This window comes from Staurois parvus, unplaced genomic scaffold (assembly GCF_062004578.1).
Source record: "Staurois parvus isolate SC_StPar_1 unplaced genomic scaffold, SC_StPar_1.0 ptg000552l, whole genome shotgun sequence".
NCBI lineage: Eukaryota > Metazoa > Chordata > Amphibia > Anura > Ranidae > Staurois > Staurois parvus.
Window position 1 is genome coordinate 2,197,501 of NW_028318348.1, and position 25,806 is coordinate 2,223,306.

Below are 25,806 nucleotides of genomic sequence, written 5' to 3' on the forward strand. Positions count from 1 at the left end.
GTGGGTGGCACTGCTGGGCACTGATCATCAGTGCCCTGATGATCGGTGCCGATCTGTCCTCTGACAATTGCTGGTTATCAGCAGTACTTTCCTCACACTGTGACTGCATTTACTCGGTGATCTGCTGTGTCATTGGACATGACTGATGACGTGGTAAAAGTCTGCTGTGATTGGCCTTTTACCACATCACGTGACACAGCGATCACGGAAATCGACGGGTGCACCCCCCCCGGGGGCGCGCGGGAGGGCGCGTTCTGGGAGGACGTCATATGACTCCCTCCCAGGACTGGACAACCGTGCTGAAGCTGTCATTCGGCTATAGTGCGGTTGGCAAAGTGGTTAAAGGATAAGTTCACCTTTTTTTTTCCACCTAAATTCCAGCTCCCCTATGTACCAATGTAGCATTAATGTACTTCTTTTTCAGAAATTCAAAAGCTTCCCATTTTTTTTACCCACCTTTATGTCAGTGTCCAGATGGATGTACAAAAAAGCTTCTCCATGACTTCTGCCTTATTAACTGCAGAGACTTTAGGTCATGACACAGGAAGGAATTGACCAGCTGACCTCATTAGCACCCCCCCCCCCCTGCATCATCTACCTTCCTACCTCCCACCCACTTCCATGTGCACGAATATTTAATGCAAAGCAATCGACCAGTGATCACTGTTCTCAATATTTTTCTACCATAAATTCCATCTTGCACAGATCATTCATTTGAAATAGTGTGCTATAGTGTACGCTCATTTTTTCACATGGAAAAATGTGTTTGTTTTCAGTACTACAGCTCTATCCACATAGGCTGTTGTCTGTTGACTCAGCTCACTCTGATGAATGAATGATCTTTACAAGTTGAAAGTTAAGGTAGAAAAATAAAAGTCAATGTCTATTTAGTTAGAACAGTGATCACTGATTGATTGCTTTTAATTTTATATTCGTTTTACCTGGAAGTGGGAGGGAGGTAGAAGGGTAGATGATGCAGGGGGGTGCTAATGATGTCAGCTCCTCAAGTGCCCCCATAGCATGAGACTTGCTATTGGGGGCACTCAGCAGGGGGGAAGACCCAGGATCGCAGGCTGGGGACCCAAAAAGAAGAGAATTACCCACATGGAAGGAAGAAAAAAATAAAAAAAAAAAATATATATATATATATTTTTTTTTTTTTTTTAAAATATTCTTCCCAAATATATTGACAGATATTTGAAATACTAAAATTTTGGCCGTATTCAACATATATATTATATATATACACTGTATGTTGAAATGTGTTTTTTATATATTACAAAATATATGAAAAATATTTTTAAAAATATATTTTTTTAAAAATATAGTCTTCAGATTTTTTTTAACATATAAAAAGGTAATTTTAACATATATTTTCACATATATTTGTAAATGCATTCCAAAATAGTAGATTAAATGTATTTTTAAAGACATACAGTATATTTAAAAATGTATTTTTAAAAATATTTGTCATGTTTTGTAATATATAAAAAAAAAGCATTTCAACATACAGTATATATATATATATTGAATATGGGCAAAATTGTAGTATTTCAAATATATATCAATATATTTGAGAATACTTTTAAAATATATTTAAAATATATTTTTCTTCCATGTGGGCAGAACTGCTCTGCGCAAAACCATCACACAGAGGAGGTAAGTATAACAGGTTTGTTTTTTTGTTTCTAACTTACAACCTTTAGAATCACTGGTTAATAAAAAATAATGTGATTTTTGTAATTGTGATTAAACAGTGGGTAACCATTGGTCCCACGGGAAATGATGGTCCTGATTGTTTTTTAAAATCTTCATTATGCTATCCATAAAAAAATTCTAAATTCTGAACCATTTCATTTCAAAGTGGCCTGAAACCAGTTACCAAATAAAGTGGCCCTCGCTCTTCAAAAGGTTGTGCACACCTGAACAAAAGCAATTCCAGGAATCCAGCTTCATGTATGTGGCTGGATTGCATGGTCTCTTCTACTCAGGCTGTGGCTGCTTTAAAGTGCAACTCAACTTTTAAGACTTTGGACACTTTTTCTTGCACCTGAAATGTATACTTCGCTAATTTAAACTGAAAGTTCAATTTGGCTTAAAAAAAAATAAATAAAAAATAAATAAAGTAGGTACCTGGGTTTAATAGGGCTTTAACACCATTTGGGTTTGACTATTTTTCCATTACATTGTCAGCCCTGTAGTGGATCATCAGAATCTTTGTAAAGGTGCTGTACTCATGGCACCCTCTCTGGTACCGCAGCAGAACTTAAAGTGGAACCCCCCCAGTTAAAACACATGGTGCATGCCCCCTACACATCTGCTAGTCACTAGTTAATTCACTTCCTAATTTTTGATACAATACTAGATTAGCGGCTCCTGAAGAAGTGGAGTTTTTCATGAACCGCGTTGGTCCACAAAAGACCAGCATAGATGTATACCATTTTTCTAAGATGTTTTGGTGAAACCAATGAATAAGTTTGTATTCTGGACTGATTTTATGAAATATTGTATGTTATATTAGTAGGTTTTATATTTCATTGAATAAAATAAAGTATATTTTTTAATAGTTGTGCCTCAAAAATCTTTCACAATACCCTACTAGAAATTGACACTTCCTAGTTCCTTGAGGCACTGGTGACAAAGTCCTGGCCCCACCGTTGCACCCTGGGAAGGTTACATTACCAGTGTCATGAGACCTTTTCTGAAAATCTTCTTACGTTTGGCAGCTTTTAGAGTTCCAACCATGGCTTCAAGTAAATTGGCACATTTTGCCTTCCTCTGGATCAACTGTGGGTGTAGGATTATAACTTTTTTTTTTTTTTCTATGGTTGAACTGGATGGACTTTTGTCTTTATTCAGCCAGACTAACTATGTAACTGCAGGATCTCGAGAGACTTAATAAATCTTGGTGGAATATGCATGTTTTTCTAATAGGTGATGTGTACTGTCATAGGTTCAAGGATCTGCAGCACTTCATTGGGTAGAGTGCTTAATTCCGCAAGCACAGTATGTTCCTCTGTGAGGGTGACAATGAAATCTGGGACGTGAAAGAGGAGATAATGCTCTTCCTTTACTGAAGATGACCACAGACATAAAAGAGTTTCGAACATAAACATGCTAAAGACATTCAAAGAAACAAAATCTACATTGAAAAAAGTATTTCTTCGCCATTTCATAATGTTTTTAGAGAAGCCTTTATTGCATTTTTCAAGATTCGGGTGAAGGTGTGCTTTAATGACACAAAACTGATGCCTCGCAGAATTTTTTTTAGAGGTCCATTTAAAACACCCCCAGTGCAAATGTTTGTTGGGTGGTTGGAATACAGAGGAAAACCAGACCAGATAGGTAGGACATTAAGGAAGACATCTTCTTCACAGAATTTTTTTAGAGGTCCATTTAAAACACCCCCAGTGCAAATGTTTGTTGAGTGGTTGGAATACAGAGGAAAACCAGACCAGATAGGTAGGACATTACGGGAGATGTCTTCTTTTTCTTCATAACATCGTGGTCTGCAGCAGCCAAGCTGGAGAACTGACCTCTACGGACCGCAGGTTGTGTATTATAACAGTCCATGGAATTCAGTTCTCAGAGCTGGACCAGCCAACAAGTCACCATCTTGTCTTGTAGGATCAGAGAGCTTCAACAGCACAGATATTTCCATAGGGAAGAAGGAAAGCAAGTTAGAGAAGATCAACTGGAAACAAATGGCTGCAGGCCACCGCTCTCCACTGAATGAACAGTGTCTACAGTCGACTTCAGATGTTACTGGCTTTCCTCTAGAGGTTGTCTCTGGAAACAGACGCAAGTCCTCCATCCGCTAACAGCAATTTCTACTATGCTACTGTCAGACTTTTCTTCTCTTCTGCTTTATAAATGGCTGCTTGTCAGTAGAGTATCAGCACCTGGACTTGAACCTGGGACCTCTACTGTGTCAGGCAGAAACTCTTCTCACTGAGCTACCTGGGATACTGGACAACACTCTGCCTGATCTATTGGACAATGCTGCCTTGTGCATTGTTTCTGCTGAACCTTGAGCTCCTTGCTCCTCCCATGAACTTCCTGATTTAAGTCATGTCTCTGCACTTCCTGTTTGCCAGATTATTGTGCCTCCTCCAGCCAGTATCTCACTTTTTCTCTCCTGCTGCCGTCCATACCTTCGCTACCGACCTTTGGCTTGTTCCTTGACTACGATTCTGCCTCATCCCAACCTGCTACGACTTGTTACCAACCCTTGGCTTGTTTACTGACTACGCATCTGCTAGATCCCTACCTGCCATATCAGTTACTGGATCCTGGTTTGCTCACTTCCTGGTGGGGTGATCCTGAGAACTGCGATCTGGTACTAACATGCAGCAAAATCCATCTCCACCATCAGGAGGTCTGGTGAATGCCGGTTAGTGTTTAGACCCCGCACCTCAGGTCAGCCTGCGTCATCTCCCGGGGTGACCTGCTTGTTGACCTATCCTGTTGGGTGGTCTACTGCTATAGCTACTGGTCTCTGAACCTGACCTCACACCGAGACATAGAGATACACCAGCAGGGTCTAGTAAGGAGGCCACATAGATGCCCCATCAATATGGTTGTCAAGTGAAAACTTGCTCCCGTTTGCAAAGAATACTGGAAACAGCAATGTTCTGTGACCTAAATATCGACAGCTGCCATCCAACTTTTTGGAGTCGTTGCCATTGTTGATATGACTGAATAATTGAAGTGAATATTCATAAAATGTATTGTGTGAAGATTCTCAACTCCTTTAGTAAATGTGCTCCGACATGCCCCTAATGAGTCGAGACCTACAGCTCTGCAATCAGCAAAACTTACACTCCCTGCTGATTGGACAGTTTTGGCTACGACCTCAGTAGGGGGTGTGTCAGACCTCTGCAGAGAGAACACTGCTTCAACGGAGTAAGGCCCCTTTCACACAGGGCGAACGTCGCTCCGATCAGGGGATCAGCTCACAGATCTCCTGTTGATCAGAGCAGAGCCCGCTCTGCTCTTTGGGCCGAGTTTAACCACTTAAGGACCGTCCGCCTGCAATATATGGGCTGCCTGTACAGGCACAGCGACTTACCTGCATGGCTATGTCCAATCACAGCCCAGAGCTCTGTATTGACAATAAACAAAGAGCACTGTACAATAAGAAAAATCTCTCTGTTTCTTCTCCCTGCTTTGCAGGGAGGAAAAAACAAATGATTTTTAGAAAAAAAAGGCAGCACAAAAACACTTGTTAGGCACACACTTAACCCCTTGGTGACCTGAGATGGTAACCCCCTTCCCAGCCAGTGTCATTAGTACAATGACAGTGTATAGTATTATCACTGATTACTACACCATTGTCACTGGTGATGACAATATCAGTCAGTTCCCACCCAGTGTCAGTTAGCCCAGGTTCACACTGATGCGGTGCGGAATTCACAGCGTTTCCTGTGCGAATTCCTCACCGCATCAGAATCGCACCCCATTCATGCGAACCGCTGCAGGTGTGTATGTTAAATTAACAACACCCCGAAAGCGGTCTGCAAAACGCGGTGCGATGTGCAGAATCGGATCGCATAGGTGTGAATATCCATGCGATCCGATTCTAGTACGGACCCAAAAAAGGGTCCTGCACGTTTTTGGTGCGGATGCGGTGCGATTAGAACCATACAAAATGTATGGCTCCGATCACACTGCACACAAATCGCATGTGATTTGTACAGGAATGAGGTGCGGTTCCTGTGCGAATCGCATGCGATACACCGCACCACATATATGTGAACCCGGGCTCAGTGTCATATTGCCCGCTAAACTATCACAATCCCACTATATGTCGCTGATCATCGACATTATTAACCGTATTAATAAACAAAAAAAAACAGTAAATACACCATAGTTTGTAGACACCATAACTTTCATTCAAACCGATAATATACACTAACTGGGATTTTTTTTAACCAAAGATATGTCCTAAATTTATGAAGAAATTGTATTTTGTTTTTAACTGATGTTTTATAACAGGAAGTAAAAAATTTTTTTTCAAAATTTGTGGCCTTTTTTATTGCTTATATAATTAAAATTTTTTTTAAAAAAACCCAGTGGTGATCAAATACTACCAAAAGGAAGCTCTGTTTGTTTGAAAAAAAAGTAAAAAACAGTAAATACACCATAGTTTGTAGACACTATAACTTTCATACAAACCAATAATATACACTAACTGGGATTTCTTTAACCAAAGACGTGCAGAATACATTTTGGCCTAAATTTATGAAGAAGGTTTTGATATGTTTTATAACAGGAAGTAAAAACATTTTTTTTTTCAAAATTTGTGGTCTTTTTTTATTGCTTATACAATAAAAAAAAGAATTCAAAAACCCAGTATTGATCAAATACCACCAAAAGGAAGCTCTGTTTGTTTGAACAAAATTAGATAAATATCAAAGCCATTCACAACGCCGCCCCAAACTACATAACTGACCTGATACCCAAATACTACCCTCCCCGTGCCCTCCGCTCCTCACAGGACCTCCTACTCTCTAGCTCCCTGGTCTCCTCCTCCCACGCCCAATTGCAGGACTTCTCTAGGACTTCCCCCATCCTCTGGAACTCCCTACCCCAATCCATCAGACTGTCACCTACCCTCCTCACCTTCAGGCGCACCCTGAAAACCCCCCTCTTCAGGGAAGCCTACCCCAACCTCACCTAACAACCTCCTCCACTCCTCCCACCACTCCATCCCCCACAGCCATCTCCTCCTGTACCACCTTCCCCTCCCTCCTAGATTGTAAGCTCGAAAGAGCAGGGCCCTCGAACCCCTCGTGTATTGTATTGTTACTGTCTTGTCTCATGTTCTGTCCCCCTTGCTACTGTACAGCGCTGAGCATACCCTTTGGCGCTATATAAATACTGTATAATAATAATAATTTGCGTACAGTGTTGCATGACCGCACAATTGCCAGTTAAAGCAGCGTAGTGCTAAATAGCAAAAAATGCCCTGGTAAAACCTTCCGCAGATGAAGTGGTTCAACAGACTCCATTCACACCCAACTACCCTCTGCTCTGATTTGCCTAAATGGAAAAGGAGGGATCCCCTTCAGTTTTTTTTTTTTTTTTTTTTTAGCAGACAGGATCAGTCCCAGAAGTACCGTATTTGCCGGCGTATAAGACGACCCCCTACTTTTCCTGCTAAAATGTAGTGTTTGGGCTATACTCGCCGTATAAGACTACCCCTCTTCCAATGCACACCAGTGGGAGGAATAGTGCCCCATCATTGGTGTCAGCGGGAGGAATAGTGCCCCATCATTGGTATCAGTGGGAGGAATAGTGCCCCATCATTGGTATCAGTGGGAGGAATAGTGCCCCATCATTGGTATCAGTGGGAAGAATCGTGCCCCATCATTGGTATCATTGGGAAGAATAGTGCCCCATCATTGGTGTCAGTGGGAGGAATAGTGCTCCATCATTGGTATCAGTGGGAGGAATAGTGTCCCATCATTGGTATCACTGAGAGGAATAGTGCCCCATCATTGGTGTCAGTGGGAGGAATAGTGCTCCATCATTGGTATCAGTGGGAGGAATAGTGTCCCATCATTGGTATCACTGAGAGGAATAGTGCCCCATCATTGGTATCAGTGGGAGGAATAGTGCTCCATCATTGGTATCAGTGGGAGGAATAGTGTCCCATCATTGGTATCAGTGGGGGAATAGTGCTCCATCATTGGTATCAGTGGGAGGAATAGTGCCCCATCACTGGTATCAGCGGGAGGAATAGTGCCCCATCATTGGTATCACTGAGAGGAATAGTGCCCCATCATTGGTATCAGTGGGAGGAATAGTGCCCCATCATTGGTATCAGTGGAGGAATAGTGCCCCATCATTGGTATCAGTGGAGGAATAGGGCCCCATCATTGGTATCAGTGGGAGGAATAGTGCCCCATCATTGGCATTAGTGGCAGGAATAAGTCGTCTTATACGCCGGAAAATACGGTAGGCAGATGTTATCAGACTTAAGTCCGTTTCCACCCGCCTGTCCATAGAAAGGAATGGACCTTCTTATCAACTGATCAGAACCGCCTTGTGAAAGAGGTCTGAGGCTCCGTTGACACCTATGCAGTTTGCTTTTTGTCCGTTTTGCAGTGCTTTTCGCAGATGCGTTTTTGACACGTTATTACCATGTTTTGAGTTTTGTTCAGATTTTTTTTTTCTTTTTAAAGTGGATTTTTCTTTTTCTTTTGCTGGGCAGAATAAAAATGAAAAAACGCAAAAAGCGGCAAAACCGCACACCACCATGCATTTCAGCAGATTCCCCATTGGACTCTACTGTAGCAAAAACGCTGCTGTTTTGCTTTTAAAAAAAAGTCCCTGACCTTTTCCAAAAACGCAGCAGCTAAAAAAAGCAAAGATGTGAACGTGTTCCATAGGAAACCATGATACATAGATTGTAGTGCATTTCTGCAAAAAGCACTAAAAAACAAATTGCTGTGAATGTGAACGGATCCTGAGGGTCCCACTCTGCAGTTGATGGCAAAGGACGGTCTTTTTTTTTCTTTTCTTTTTTTTTTATTTCAAGCTGTGGCTGCTTTAGGATAACCATGAACTGAAAGACATTTGAACCCTTTTTGTTTTGAAGCATCCGGAATATATTTAGCTGGATGACAAGTCCCCCTATAATCTCTGATGTGGAAAAAGAAATTAAAAAAAAAAAGTTACTGAATTTCGGCTAAATATATATTTTTCTATTTATATCTCCCACTGGACTGTAGCAGCTAGCTGCACCCTTTTATTGAACCCGTTTCAGTATCCAGGATCTAATATATAATAGCACTTCTGCCTGGCAGTACTAGGGTCATTGGTTCGAATCCCAACCACGGCACCACCTGCCTGGAGTTTGCATGTTCTCCCTGTGCCTGCGTGGGTTTCCTCTGGGTACTCTGGTTTCCTCCCACACTCCAAAGACATGCTGGTAGGTGAATTGGCTCCTGTCTAAATTGTCCCTAGTATGTGTATGTATGAATGTGAATTAGGGACCTTAGATTGTACGCCCCTCGGGGGTGGGGACTGATGTGAATGTACAATATATATGTAAAGTGCTGCGTAAATTGACAGCGATATACAAGTACCTGAAATAAATAATAAATAAACAGAAAAGACCCCATCACACTGTCACGGTACAACTACCTGACAAAGGGGACAGAGAGGCCTGTGTGGAGTCCCCACATATATCCACAGGGACCGGTCACTCACCTTGATGTAGTTGATAAACTCTGTAAGGAAACTACGTGTCTGCAGAGGGAAAAAAAAAAGGAACATGTTAGGAGCGGCTGGTGTCAGGATATTTAAAGCAGATCCATTATTAGAATGAACACTTCCACTTTTGATTTTCAGAGGATTACCAGAGCACCATGGTGTAGCACAAATGTACAAGAAGCAGAGATCACATCAGTATCGAGCAATATGGCTTCCTCTACTTACTATGGTTACTAGAAGTAAATAAAGGCTGGGTTTTTCATACACAGACACACAATACGATATTCTACAGCAGGGGTCTCCAAGTTTTCTAAATAAAGAGCCAGTTTACTGTCACATGCCCTCTCCCAAGAAAAAACAACTCTCTAACAATACACACCAAACTAAGTATGTGCAGAGCGACTCCACACAATATGTCTTATCAGGAGATAAGAGGGGGGCACTGAAAGAAGGGGGGATCGGAAGGGGGGGGGACAGAGAAGACAGGATCAAACAGCCTTTTTACACAATGCAGAGGATTAACCCCTTAGGTTCCACAGTGAGTATAACAAGCATGCTTTACTGCAGATACAGACTGATTGTACTGTTGTGGGTTTAGGAACACTTTAAGGAAACACACTTACTGAATTTCAGTGCAGAACAATCATCCGCAATCAGAAACATTAAAAAAGGGAGTTGTGTATGGCTACTTCTACTTCTCATCTCAACATACTACAGTGGGAAATTATGAAGCCTGCAACTGCTGACCTCACCTGAAAATGCTAATAGCCTGGCTGTCATGCTGATCCATTGATTTTAATACAAATGATGTTTACAGATATGCAATACCATGGAATTTTGCTTAAGCTGGTTATTGCAGCAGCCCGGCATAGACTAGGTCCCCTGCAAGTGACAGCAGCAGCCCAGCACAGACTAGGTCCCCAGCAAGTGACAGCAGCAGCCCGGCACAGACTAGGTCCCCAGCAAGTGACAGCAGCAGCCCACCACATACAGGGTCCCCAGCAAGTGACAGCAGCAGCCCAGCACAGACTAGGTCCCCAGCAAGTGACAGCAGCAGCCCGGCACAGACTAGGTCCCCAGCAAGTGACAGCAGCAGCCCACCACATACAGGGTCCCCAGCAAGTGACAGCGGCAGCCCGGCACAGACTAGGTCCCCAGCAAGTGACAGCAGCAGCCCACCACATACAGGGTCCCCAGCAAGTGACAGCAGCAGCCCGGCACAGGCTAGGTCTCCAGCAAGTGACAGCGGCAGCCCAGCATAGACTAGGTGCCCAGCAAGTGACAGCAGCAGCCCAGCATAGACTAGGTGCCCAGCAAGTGACAGCAGCAGCCCGGCACAGACTAGGTCCCCAGCAACTGACAGCAGCAGCCCGGCACAGACTAGGTCCCCAGCAAGTGACAGTGGCAGCCCGGCACAGACTAGGTCCCCAGCAAGCAACAGCGGCAGCCCGGCACAGACTAGGTCCCCAGCAAGCGACAGCAGCAGCCCGGCACAGACTAGGTCCCCAGCAAGTGACAGCAGCAGCCCAGCACAGACTAGGTCCCCAGCAAGTGGCAGCAGCAGCCCGGCACAGACTAGGTCCCCAGCAACTGACAGCAGCAGCCCGGCACAGACTAGGTCCCCAGCAAGTGACAGCAGCAGCCCAGCACATACAGGGTCCCCAGCAAGTGACAGCAGCAGCCCGGCACAGACTAGGTCCCCAGCAAGTAACAGCTGCAGCCCAGCACAGACTAGGTCCCCAGCAAGTGACAGCGGCAGCCCAGCACAGACTAGGTCCCCAGCAAGTGACAGCAGCAGCCCGACACAGACTAGGTCCCCAGCAAGTGACAGCAGCAGCCCAGCACAGACTAGGTCCCCAGCAAGTGAGAGCAGCAGCCCACCACATACAGGGTCCCCAGCAAGTGACAGCGGCAGCCCGGCACAGACTAGGTCCCCAGCAAGTGACAGCGGCAGCCCAGCACAGACTAGGTCCCCAGCAAGTGACAGCAGCAGCCCGACACAGACTAGGTCCCCAGCAAGTGACAGCAGCAGCCCAGCACAGACTAGGTCCCCAGCAAGTGACAGCAGCAGCCCACCACATACAGGGTCCCCAGCAAGTGACAGCGGCAGCCCGGCACAGACTAGGTCCCCAGCAAGTGACAGTGGCAGCTCGGCACAGACTAGGTCCCCAGCAAGTGACAGTGGCAGCTCGGCACAGACTAGGTCCCCAGCAAGTGACAGTGGCAGCTCGGCACAGACTAGGTCCCCAGCAAGTGACAGTGGCAGCCCGACACAGACTAGGTCCCCAGCAAGTGACAGCAGCAGCCCAGCACAATTCACCAAATATAGAACCCTGTCATTAGACCAACTCCTACACAAGAGCCAGGCCTGTGACTGGGTGCTAGGACCTGACTACTTCATATTGTAACCACCACCGCACCACACACCCCCGGCTTCAGATGTGGTCAGCACTGTAGCTGGTGCTTAGAGCCGAGCAGACATCCGACGTGGTTTTGTCAGCGATTTAATGCAAGAACTTGTTCTGAAGGTCAGAGCGACACGTGACATGATACAGTTTCACATGCAACTAAAACTGGAGGGTGAAAAAAAAAAAAAAACACCCCACAAAACCTCTTGTCATGTGCAGCTCAATATTTAAAGAAATCTTTTTCCATGTAACTATTTCCGTACAATTACTGTACACATTGAGCACAAATTGGGCACTGTGTTCACCTAGGATAAAAAATTTCTAGCTTGCACCTTTGTTTTTTTTTAGTCTGAACAGTCAGAATTGGCTGTCAAAAGCACTCTACTAACGATCAGATAATCGACCGATCGCTCCTCGTGCAGATATTTTTGTACGATTTTCTTATCATTTGTATGGGCTTTAAGTGTATTTAAATCTGCTAATACATCTAACACTCCCCCAGACTGACAATGCTGTCTCTGTGGGCCTTCATCCAGAGCGGAGGCGCTCTAATACAGGAGGTGTGTTACTTTCCAGATCACCAGATGAAAACAGAGGGGAAAAAAAGCTTAAAAAAGAAAACAAATGCAGCCACCACATCGAATGATTGGTAAGCTGCACTATATCATAGTTTGGGTTTTAATTTTAGGGCACCCACATGCAATGTATTACCTATTTTGGGGTAAAATATAAAAGATGAGGCTGTCAAGTCAAGCCTCAAAATTGCCTGCAATTGTGAATCCGCAACACAGTTCACATAGTAGGGCGGCACAGTGGCTAAATGGTTAGCACTTCCGCCTGGCAGTACTCGGGTCGCTGGTTCGAATCCCAACCACGATACCACCTGCCTGGAGTTTGCATGTTCTCCCTGTGCTTGCGTGGGTTTCCTCCAGGTGCTCCGGTTTCCTCCCACACTCCAAAGACATGCTGGTAGGTGAATTGGCTCCTGTCTAAATTGTCCCTAGTATGTGTATGTATGAATGTGAGTTAGGGACCTTAGATTGTACACCCCTTGAGGGTTAGGGACTGATGTGAATGTACAATATATATGTAAAGTGCTGCGTAAATTGATGGCGCTATTTAAGTACCTGAAATAAATAATAATAACATGCCAAACTGCCTCCCCCTCCACACACACAAGATGTATGAGCATTATGTGTTAGCAAAAAATCCCCTCCCCCCGCTCAAAAAAAAACAAAAACCCTAAGAATTAATCTCCCTCCCCCTAGTACAAATCTGACCCCTGCTGAATTCCCCCCCCCCCAGCTTAAATCCTCCTAGCACTAATCCTGTATCCCTCACATTTCAACAGTACAAAAAATGGCCGCTGCCCCAGTCTATAACTGGCCTTCACAGCAAGGAGCACATGGACGGGCGACGTCAAACAACAACAGAGAAAAGTTCCCAGCTCACTTACCAACCAGCCTGCAAACAAACCGAATTACCTGTCTAGCAGTATGTGTTAAAAAAAGGGGTTTAGTTAGCACACATTTGCAGATACATGCGTAAGCTACAGAGCCTCTTCATGGCCAGCCCGATATTATGTAGTTCCTAATGCTACAAATTTTGAGAGCCCCCATAGTAGAGGCTCATGTATTTAATGGATAGACCGAGGGCAGGTGGACCTGAGGGAGCCCACCCCTCCTTAATGGTACAGGAGTGCACTGGACACCGAGAATGCAGTACAATGGCAGCCAAGGTGTCCAGTGCGCCCCCCCACCAACAATTCAACAGTACAAAAAATGGCCGCTGCCCCAGTCTATAACTGGCCTTCACAGCAAGGTACATATGGAAAGGCGACGCATGTCAAACAACAAAAGAGAAAAGTTCCCAGCTCACTTACCAACCAGCCTGCAAACAAACCGAAATACCTGTCTAACAGTATGTGTTAAAAAAAATGGGTTTAGTTTGCACACATTTGCAAATACATGCGTAAGCTACAGGGCCTCGTCACGGCACCCCCATATTCTATAGTTCCTAACTCTACAAATTTTGAGAGCCCCCTGGTACAATTCTGCCCCCTGCTGAATTCCCCCCTCCCAGCACGAATCGTTGCCCCCCCCCAATCCTCCTAGCACTAATCCTGTACCCCTCACATTTCCCCTCTGAGCACAAATCCTCTCCCCACCCACACTCAAAATCCTCCCTCCTAGCACAAATTCCCTCCACAATCCCCCATCCTAGCACAAATCCCCCCTCAAAGCACAAATATGCCCCAACCATCCCTACTAGCACAAATCCCCTACCCCTATTTACCATATCACCTTTTCCAGCAACATCCCCCCATTAGCACAAATCATCTTCTCTCCCCCCCCCCAAATCACCACTCCTAGCATCCTCCCTAGAAAAATTCTTACCCCCTGCTGCCCCCCAAATTTCCCCTGCCAACACAAATCGCGTCATCCCCTTTCTCCTCATGGTGCCCCCCCAACTCACATGATACCACAGTGATCCCTACTCAAGAATAGTTATGAGAAAAAAATAAAAAAAACCTTCAAATGCCCGGAATAAAATGAACAGTTATTTTGAAAGATTCTGGGTGTGTCTTTTTGTGTCTGCTTCCTACTGCAGCAGGTATTATTCATTTGGAATCACTTATCAATATGGGCAGCACAGTGGCTAAATGGCTGGCACATCTGCCTGCAGTACTAGGGTTGTTGGTTCGAATCCCAACCACAGCACCACCTGCCTGGAGTTTGCATGTTCTCCCTGTGCCTGTGTGGGTTTCCTCCGGGTACTCCAGTTTCCTCCCACACTCCAAAGACATGCTGGTAGGTTAATTGGCTCCTGTCTAAATTGTCCCTAGTGTGTGTATGTATGAATGTGAGTTAGGGACCTTAGATTGTACGCCCCTTGAGGGTCAGGGACTGATGTGAATGTACAATATATATGTAAAGTGCTGCGTAAATTGACGGCACTATATAAGTACCTGAAATAAATAAAATAAACATATTAGGATTGGAGTCGCCTTTCTATACAATTTCCAAGACAGACATTATGTGTATGCAACACATTTTATGCAGAAAAGACTCCATTGTGTAGACATCCAAAAGCCCCGAGACTGCTGGCCTGGTGCCGCCATTTTGGATGTCATGTCAGCAAACTCAAAGCTCTCACTCAAGTGACACTCTGTAGTATTCCCCTTCACTCCTCCCTGGGCTACTTCATCAAAGGTTATGCAGGGTGGTGAGAAAGGAGAGAAGTACCTCTCTGCGGCCTTCGACACAGTCGACCACCCCCTCCTCCTCAAAAAACTACACTCCCTCGGCCTCAGAGATTCTGCTCTCTCCTGGCTCTCATCCTACCTGTCACAACGCTCTTTCAGCATTACCTATAATGCTACCACCTCCCCCTCACTCCCTCTCTCTGTTGGGGTCCCTCAAGGCTCTGTCCTCGGGCCCCTTCTCTTCTCCATCTACACCTCCTCCCTTGGCCAACTCATACACTCTCACGGCTTCAACTACCACCTCTATGCCGACGACACACAAATCTATCTCTCAACCCCCCACCTCACCCCCTCAGTCTCTGTCCGAATCACTCACCTACTGAGCGACATATCTGACTGGATGTCACTCCACTTCCTTAAACTGAACCTCTCCAAAACCGAGTTTCTTGTCTTCCCCCCAGCCCAGACACCACCCCCCATTGACTTCTCCATCACATCCAACAACACCACCATCAAACCCGCCCTGCAGGCCAGAGTACTTGGTGTCATTCTGGACTCCAACCTATCCTTCCAGCCCCAAGTCCGATCTTTAACAAACTCATGCAGACTCCACCTCCGCAACATCGCCAAAATCCGCACGTTCCTAACCCCAGAAACCACTAAACAGCTCATCTACTCCCTCATCATATCACGACTCGACTACTGCAACTCCCTCCTCACTGGCCTGCCTCGCCGCTGGCTATCCCCGCTTCAGTCGATCCTGAATACGGCTGCCAGACTCATTCACCTTTCCAACCGCTCCATCTCCGCCACCCCCCTCTGCCAATCCCTCCACTGGCTTCCGATTGCGCAACGGATCAAATTCAAAATCCTAACACTGACGTACAAAGCTGTCCACCATACTGCCCCGAACTACATCACCGACCTAATATCCAAGTACCGCCCAGCACGCACACTCCGCTCCTCACAAGACCTCCTTCTCTCTAGTTCCCTGGTCTCCTCCTCCCATGCCCGCCTCCAGGACTTCTCCAGGGTGTCACCCATCCTCTGGAACTCCCTGCCCCAAGCCATCAGATTATCACCTACTCTCCTCTCCTTTAGGCGCACCCTGAAAACCCATCTCTTCAGGGAAGCCTACCCCACCCCCTGCTAACTTGCCGACCTCCTCCACTCTTCCTACCACTCCATCCCCCACAGCTATCTCCTCCTATGCCACCATCCCCTCCCTCCTAGATTGTAAGCTCGAAAGAGCAGGGCCCTCGATCCCCTCATGTTTTGCATTGTATTGGTATTGTTCTGTCACATGTTCTGTCCCCCTGTGTAATGTACAGCGCTGAGCGCACTATTGGCGCTTTATAAATACTGTATAATAATAATAATAAGTAGCTGGGCCAGCACAGACCGTAATCAGATGCTTCCAGAAAAGGAGAGGGATACGACATGCAAGGAGGGAGGTAGCTGTGCTAGGAAACTGACTCTCCCTGGAGTAGTGCCATTTTCTAGCAAGTCGCAACACACACTGCAGTGAGAATGGCTTGAGAACACCCAGTGGGAGGGTCGAAACGCGTCAACGCAATTCCGGTCTGCTGTCCTTAGGTCTTGCGCAACGTCCCATTTTGGGATCTGTCTGTCCTACATACTGTCATTTTAATCTCATTTTACAACATTGGAAGGCAGAGCAGCCACCAACACACAGGGAATGGCTGGAATGAATGGGTCATACACTGGATTATTCCAAGATAGCCATTAACAGGGCCCTGTTCCAAGCGAGGAATCTCATTTTACAACATTGGAAGGCAGAGCAGCCGCCAACACAAAGGGAATGGCTGGAAAGAATGGGTCATACACTGCACCTACAGAAACTAGTATATCAACACCGGGATGATCTGAAAAATTTGGCAAGCTGTGGGATAACTGGTTAGTCACACCAGGGCTATCCCCCATTGATCTAGTTTTGGAGAGACTCCTATAGAAACTTTCTATTATGGCACGTTTCACTACCGGTTTATTTGGGAGGCTCCTGCTGTACCATTCTTGCTATTTCAGAATGCCTTTACGCAATATTTAGCCAGTACTTTTAGTGATGTGACACTTCCATGTATTTATTTTCCGCCTGGCAGTACTAGGGTCGTTGGTTCAAATCCCAGCCACGGCACCACCTGCCTGGAGTTTGCATGTTCTCCCTGTACCTGCGTGGGTTTCTTCCGGGTAATCCAGTTTCCTCCCACACTCCAAAGACATGCTGGTAGGTGAATTGGCTCCTGTCTAAATTGTCCCTAGTATGTGTATGTATGAATGTGAGTTAGGGACCTTAGATTGTACACCCCTTGAGGGTTAGGGACTGATGTGAATGTACAATATATATGTAAAGCGCTGCGTAAATTGACGGCGCTATATAAGTACCTGAAATAAATAAATAAATTTATGTGTGCACTCCCTGTATCCCTTTCAATTTTGTGTACTGATTGTGAGCTCTGGATGACCACTTCGTTTTACTTAATAAAGTCTCTTTTTGATTAAAAAAAAGGAAAATTATGAATTTGATGGCAGCAACACATCTCAAACAAATTAGGACATGCAACAAAAATCTGGCAAAGTGGTACTAGCAAGGAAGAGCTGGAAGAACATTTTGCAACTAATTAGGTTAATTGGCAATTGGTCAGTGACATGACTAGCTATAAAAAAAGAGCATCTTAGAGAGTGTCACAAAAGTATAGCTGGGCAGAGGTTCATCACTCTGTGAAAAGCCGTGTCTAAAAATTGTTGATCAATTTCAGAATAATGTTCCTCAACAAAAAACTGCAAGGACTTTAAATATATCATCATCTACAGTGCATATTGTCATCAAACGATTCAGAGAATCTGGAGAAATCTCTGTTGGGACAAGGCCAAAAGCAATATTAGATATCCATGATCTTTGGGCCCTCAGGTGCAATTGCATTAATAACAGACATAATTCTGTAATGGACATCACTGCATGGGCTCTGGAATATTTCCAAAATCACTGTCTGTGAACACAGTTCACCATGCCACCCAAAAATGCAAGTTACAACTCATAGAAAAGAAGAAGTCATATCTCAGCATGATCCAGAAATGCCACCATCTTCTCTAGGCTCAATTAAAATGGTCTGTTGCCAAGTTGAAAACTATTCTGTAGTCAGACAAATCGAAATTTGACATTTTCGGCAACCATGGGTGCAGAGTCCTCTGTACTATAGAGGAGAGGAACCTTCCAGTTTTCTATCAGTGCTCAATTTAAAAGCCTTCATCTCTGATGGTATAGGGGTGCATTAGTGCATACGGAATGGGCAGCTTGCACATCTTGAAAGGCACCATCAATGTAGGAAGATATATCCAGGTTTTAGAGCAGCGTATGCTCAGGCAAGAATTAAACAACATTCCTCTCCAAAAACTTCAGCAACTCGTCTCCTCAGTTCTCAGACATTTCCAGAATGTTGTTAAAAGATGAGGGGATGCTCCACCATTGAAAATATGGTCCTGTCCCAACCTTTTTGTGATGTGTTGCTGCCTTTAACTTTTAAATTACCTTATTTTTTTTATTTTTTTTAAAAGGTACATTTTCTCAGTTTAACATTTCATATGTTTTCTATTTTCTATTGTGAGTAAAATATGAGTTTATGAGATTTGCAAATCATTCCATTCTGTTTTTATGTAGATTTTACACAGCAACCCAACATTTCTGGAATTGAGGTTGTATAATGTAGCATATTTATTCTTTAATTTTCTTTGGTATAAATGTCATAGACAGGTCATTTGAAAGGTTGCAGTACACTGATTTGCAGCAAACTGTGATAATGTGTGATAAATTTTATAATAAACATCAATAGTGTAACACGTCATAAATGTAATACTATGGTACAAGGATGTATAGCAATGTGAAAAATAATTGTCATGGAGGTGTTGGAGGAAGACAGCTTTTCAATTTACAATAAAGTACGCAATAAGAAAGGCAATTGAATATCATTGTAAACAAGAGTGAAAAAAATGTACAGGATTTAGTCTTAGACATAAGAATTGATAAGTGAAATATAAAAAATTCTTTTATTTGGTCATTGGGTGCCAATTTTTTTTTTTTATATAATTTTGCACTTTGTAATTCTCAGTAAATTGAGTAAATCTATATTTAAGCACATAAACATTTACAATTTGCCTGCATTGATTATTACTTTACTCATCACTAAGTCTTACTTTGACGCAGTGAACATAAACTAGGCTCCTAAGTAGTTTTATGCCTATCTTGTTGGGAGCTGACAATGGAGTTCTTGGTGTTTGCTTAAATAAAGCTAGCACCGGTTTGGTGAGCTTTGTAGCCAAAAGAGACATTTTCCAAATATTTTTATACCATCACTTCACACTAAAGCTCTCAGATCATCATCAAAAGGTCATGCAATGACATTTGCTATGCATTTCCATATACAGGACTAGAATATTCATACAAGTAAGTATAAAACTGGAATACATTTTCACTTTCAATTTAAAATGAACACAAACATAAAACTCCAGTTATTCATATAATCATAGAAATGCAGAGGACACAGAAGAGTGAGGGCAGCAAATAACATGTGGTCCATCAAGTCTTCCCCTTTTTTTTTAAATGTAATATATATATATATAAAAAATATATATATATATATATAAATATATATATATATATATATATATATATATATATACAGTGGGGATCGAAAGTTTGGGCACCCCAGCTAAAAATTTGTATTAATGTGCATAAAGAAGCCAAGGAAAGATGGAAAAATCTCCAAAAGGCATCAAATTATAGATTAGACATTCTTATAATATGTCAACAAAAGTTAGATTTTATTTCCATCATTTACACTTTCAAAATAACAGAAAACAAAAAAATGGTGTCTGCAAAAGTTTGGGCACCCTGCAGAGTTAATATCTTGTACTGCCCCCTTTGGCAAGTATCACAGCTTGTAAACGCTTTTTGTAGCCAGCCAAGAGTTTTTCAATTCTTGTTTGAGGTATCTTTGCCCATTCTTCCTTACAAAAGTCTTCCAGTTCTTTGAGATTTCTGGGCTGTCTGTCACGCACTGCTCTTTTAAGGTCTATCCATAGATTTTCAATTATGTTGAGGTCAGGAGATTGTGAAGGCCATGGCAAAACCTTCAGTTTACGCCTTTTGATGTAATCCCCCGTGGATTTCGAGGTGTGTTTAGGATCATTATCCATTTGTAGAAGCCATCCTCTCTTTAACTTCAGCTTTTTCACAGATGGCATCAAGTTACCATACAAAATTTGCTGAAATTTTATTGAATCCATTTTTCCTTCTACTCGTGAGATGTTCCCTGTGCCACTGGCTGCAACACAACCCCAAAGCATGATTGATCCAACCCCATGCTTAACAGTTGGACAGAGGTTCTTTTCATTCAATTCTGTGCCCCTTCTTCTCCAAACGTACCTTTGCTCATTCTGGCCAAAAAGTTCAATTTTAACTTCATCGGTCCACAGAACTTGTTTCCAAAATGCATCAGGCTTGTCTATATGTTCATTTGCAAAGTTCAAACGATGATTTTTGTGGTGAGGACGTAGAAGAGGTTTTCTTCTGATGACTCTTCCATGAAGACCATATTTGTACAGGTATCTCTTTATAGTGGAATAGTGTACCACAACTCCAGTGTCTGCCAGATCTTTCTGGAGGGATCGTGCAGTCAAACGTGGGTTTTGAATTGTTTTTCTCACAATCCTGCGAGCTGTTCTGTCTGATATTTTTCTTGGTCTTCCAGATCTTGCTTTAACTTCCACTGTTCCTGATGACTGCCATTTCTTAATTACATTCCAAACAGAGGATATTGACATCTGAAAACGCTTTCCTATCTTCTTATAGCCTTCTCCAGCTTTGTGAGCGTCAACTATTTTCAGTTTTGTTGTCTAGACAACCGCTTAGAAGAACCCATGGTGCTGATTGTTGGGGCAAGGTCAGATGAGTCTGGGCATTTAAAACCTTTGAGATTGACATCAGCTGGTCTTCCCAGACGATGATTGAGAACAATCCATGACACTGGCAGGTCTCAGCTTGGCAAAGGGGGCAATGCATGCTATAAATTCTGCAGGGTGCCCAAACTTTTGCAGACGCCATTTTTTTGTTTTCTGTTATTTTGAAAGTGTAAATGATGGAAATAAAATCTAACTTTTGTTGACATATTATAAGAATGTCTAATCTGTAATTTGATGCCTTTTGGAGATTTTTCCATCTTTCCCTGGCTTCTTTATGCACATTAATACAAATTTTTAGCTGGGGTGCCCAAACTTTCGATCCCCACTGTATATATAAAAAAAAAAAAAATATATATATATATATATATATATACACACACACATATACACACACATAGACATACATACACTCACCAGCCATTTTATTAGGTACACCTTGCTAGTGCCAAGAAAATTTCCCCCACACCATTACACCACCACCAGCCTGAACCGTTGATACAAGGCAGGGTGGATCCATGCTTTCATATTGTTAATACCAAATTCTGACCCTACCATCTGATTGTCGCAGCAATCAGTCTGCACATTCTCCTCTGACCTCAACAAGGCATTTTCGTCCACACAACTGTTGCTCACTGGATATTTTCTCTTTTTCAGCCCATTCTCTGTAAACCCTAGAGATGGTTGTGCATGAAAATCCCAGTAGATCAGCAGTTCTTGAAATACTTAGACCAGCCCGTCTGGCACCCACACCCATGCCAGTTGGTGGAGATCTCACTTACAAAAATATATTGATAAGATAGAATGAGTCCAGACAAAAATGGTAAAAGGTCTGGAGATAAAAAATATCAGGAGAGAGAGACTTTAGGAAATTAACATGTACAGTCTGTAGGAAAGAAGGGAAAGGGGAGACATGACTGAAACCTTCACATGCATCAAAGGGGGTGAATAAGGTTCAGGAGGGAAGTATTTTAAATATGAAGCCAAGATAAAGAACACGGCGACATGACTTCAAACTAACTGGAGGAAAGTTCAAAACTAATCTTAGAAAGTATTATTTTACTGAAAGAGTAGTTAGTGCTTGGAATAGAGGTAGTAAGTCAGTGAATAGTAAGGCAGGCCACAGACAAGTCGAAATCCGAAAGTTCTGTCAAGCAAAAAAACAAAAATAGCTCATATGATTGAGCCATCAATTGTTTAATGTCATTAATAAAAATCCAACATGTTGGATCAGGCACTTTTGATTGCGACATGAATATCGTGTGTGTCGCAGCTTGCACACTACTGATGCAAAAAATGAACAATTCTAAATTTTTGTTCGGTTCTCACATTGTCAATGGCCTGCTTTAGTGGATTCAGCCATGCTTGGGACAAACAGATATATACTCAGATAAAAAACTTGAGAAAAATTAAAAACAAAAGTCAGACTCGATGAAGCACCTTTTTTTCTGCCGTCACTTGTTTAAGTTTCTATGGTTCTATGTTATGGCAATCTACAATAGTTTATATATAAAAATTACAAGGATGTTGACTGGTTGACCTTTATACTTCCAACTGTTTATGTGACTGAAAGAAGGTGGAAGGTGGTCGCAATGACTAGAAAATTGTCCATTTATCTGGTCAGAATAAAATTGGTCATATACTTGGGCAAACATTTGCCAATTTCAACCAGGAACCATTGCAAAACAATCAAAAATGACCAATAAAACTCTCCAAGCTTCTGTTCTATCTCTCTATCCATTCAGTCGTATTGGACCCTTGGCGATTGCATGGACCGTCACTCGTAAGCGACTTTTTCCATGAATTCTCTTAGCAATTATTTTACAGGGTAGGTTGCCAGGTCTTTCCCCAACCCCTACCATGCAGGAGATCCAGCATGGCCAGGGATGAAACTAGGAGCCAATTAACCTACCAGCATGTCTTTGGAGTGTGCGAGGAAACCGGAGTGCCCGGAGGAAACCCACCCAAGCACAGGGAGAGCATGCAAACTCCATGCAGGAGGCGCCATGGTTGGGAATTGAACCCATGACCCATTTACTGCACGGCAGGCATGCTAACCACTAAGCCATTGTTGGTGGCTGGTTGAACGTGTTAGTTTGATCTCTTTTGTGATCAAAATCAGCTTAAACCTGGAAGAACATGCACCTGGTATATGGCCACCACTAAGCCATTATACAACTTGGCAACTGTGTAACTTTCCATCAGTTCCACCAAAAAAAAACATTTTGTTTTTTTTTAAAGGTTTAAAACAATATGTAACCCCAATGTATGATTTCCTGGCTTTGACTCACTAAAAAAGTGAAACTGCTGTGAAAAAAAGATTATTAACACCACAATGCCAGATGAACAGCATTTTCATGTGGATTTGAGCAAAATTTAATTCAGCAACTTGAGATCACCAAAACCATCAGTAGGCAGATTGCAATCTTGATGGCAATTAAAAGCCGATAGGTTTCTGAAAATGGCGAAGGTATGGCCAATACAAGGTATGGAATGCCATAAAGGGCTTAATCCAGGGTAAATTAGAGGATAGTCCATGAATATAGTCGTGTGCAGCTTCAAAACAGGAATTTTAATAAATTTGTAATTCTATAGCACTTTTCTCCTTGAGTACTCAAAGTATATGAGACAGCCATCTTGGGTGCACCCAGTTCAACGAATTGATCTACCATCGTGTCTTTGGAGCTTGGAAGGAAATTGCATGGAGGAAATCCACACAAGCCCAGAGGGGACATGCAAGCTCCATGCAGAGAGTGTCCTGGCCAGGATTTGAACTGAGGGCCCCAGTGCTGCAAGGCAGATGCACTAACCACAAAGACACTGTCCAGCAAAACCTGAAATGGTCTTCAGCGTTCTTCATCACACAGAAACTGTCAAACTTCACTCATTTGTTCTCTTTTTCAATAGGAAAAAAACTTTACTAAACCTGTTATAAACTTTTCTTAAGGATATCAAACAAAGAAAGTGGGGAGGAAAAGGTTTTCAGCCTTTACTATTTGTATTGCTGCCTATGTCCTGTCCTGGTGACACCAATCACCACATTAGGAAGTGAAGTTTATTCACCGTAAGGGGGACACAGACAGCAAACAAAACCCAGCTGAGTTTCTAACATTTGCCAATTTATCCAAAACATAAAACAATTTTCAAGGTGGAATTTCACAATAAGGGCCTCCATGTTGTGTGATACCAGTTGACTTGAATTGACGGAGCTCCGTATGAGCCCAGTACTTCCTATGAAGTGCTTTTTCTACTGAACCATTTTTTTTTCACTATGCTATTCCCTCTAAAACATCATTTTAACAAAGACTCTACAAGAAGGCTCTAAAACCCAGAGTATCTTTCACATATGGACTTCTAATAAGAGAAATTGATGACTGCTTTCTAAAAAAACCTTGCTGGCACATTGGGGTTGATTTCCTAATGGCAAATAGGCTGTTCAGTTTTCAAGGGAAGTTGCACTAGAGCTCAGTGAATGAAGTGAAGCTCTGCTGACTTCTATCATTCAATCGTGTGCAAGCGAACCCCGTTTTTTCCTTCCTTAGATGCGATTGGGTATTTTTTACAAAGTGAAACTTTACGACATTTACTAAGCTTTCTTGTCCATTGAGGGACACAAGGGAGTTGGTTTACCAACTGCAAATAGGCTGTTCACTTTGCAAGGGAAGATGCTCTTTGCAAGGGAAGCTGCTCCTGAGTTTAGTGAAGGTAGTAAAGTTTCACTTTGCAAAAAATTCCCAATCATGTGCAAGGAAAATAAAACAGCAGCATTTTTCTTGCACATGGTTGGAAGATCGATGTCAGCAGAGCTTCACGTCAATCATTAAGCCCTGGGGCAAATTCTCTTACAAACTACAATTTCCTTCCAAAGTAAACAGCCTATTTGCCTTTAGTACATCAACCCCATTGACCCAAGAATGTTTTTTCACTTTCTAAGTCTTTCTAACGCATCAAATTTAAACTCCTAACCCTGACCTACAAAGCCGTTCACAACACTGCCCCTGACTACCTCACCGACCTTATCCCCAAGTACCGCCCTACCCGTACCCTTCGCTCCTCACAGGACCTCCTTCTATCCTGCTCCCTGGTCTCCTCCTCCCATGCACGACTGCAGGACTTCTCCAGGTCCTCCCCCATCCTCTGGAACTCACTGCCCCAATCCATCAGACTGTCGCCTTCCCTCTTCACATTCAGGCACTCCCTCAAAACCCATCTCTTCAGGGAAGCCTACTTCACCCTCACCTAACGGCCATTCTCCCTCTTTCCTCCCACCCCTCATTCCCCTCAGCCACTTCCTACTGTACCTTTACCCCCTCCCTCCTAGATTGTAAGCTCGAAAGAGTAGGGCCCTCTTACCCCTCGTACGTTGTTTGTTGTTGTTGTACTGTGCCATGTATTGTCCCCCCCCCTCTATTGTACAGCGCTGAGCAAACCCTTTGGCGCTATATAAACTCGAAGTAATAATAATAATAATAAGTCCCCAAGCCAGATCAAGTAAGCAGATCAGGAACTTGATCTTCACTTGTTGCATCATAGTTCCGAGTCAGTGGCTCAATTGCTGAACACTGACCATAATATTGGTGTGATACATGTGTGACATGGGTGTACAGAATGTATGTGTGAAGGATGATTGACACTCAATTGCCATAATTTTAGTAGGATATATCAGTGGAGGAGTAGCTAGAGTTTATAATAAAAAGATAAGGACATTGTTAAAATCTATCAAGGCTAGATCTATGATTCATAGTTACCAGATGTGCAGTCGCAATCAGTCAAGGACTTATAGTTACAAGATATATAGTCGAACAAGTCAAGGTTAATAGTCACACAAACAGTCTACTGCGCATGGCAGTAGACAAGGACACTGCAAATTATGTATATAAAAGACGGGGGATTCTAGGGGAATTCGGGACTCATTGAAGACGCGGCAGACGTGCCTTGCAGTGATTTCCCGGATTTCCCCTTTGCTGATTCCCCCAATCGTTGGGCAGTGGGTGATGC

General features: G+C 43.3%; 1 protein-coding gene across 1 annotated transcript in view; it reads right to left on the reverse strand.

The window, feature by feature from the left end:
- DDRGK1 (DDRGK domain containing 1) overlaps positions 1-25,806 on the reverse strand; it is a 137,123-nt gene that overhangs the window by 7,992 nt on the left and 103,325 nt on the right. The window contains exon 6 of the mRNA XM_089691170.1: positions 9,220-9,258. Coding sequence (XP_089547296.1) covers positions 9,220-9,258 — 39 coding nt within the window. The remainder of the gene's footprint in view (positions 1-9,219; positions 9,259-25,806) is intronic.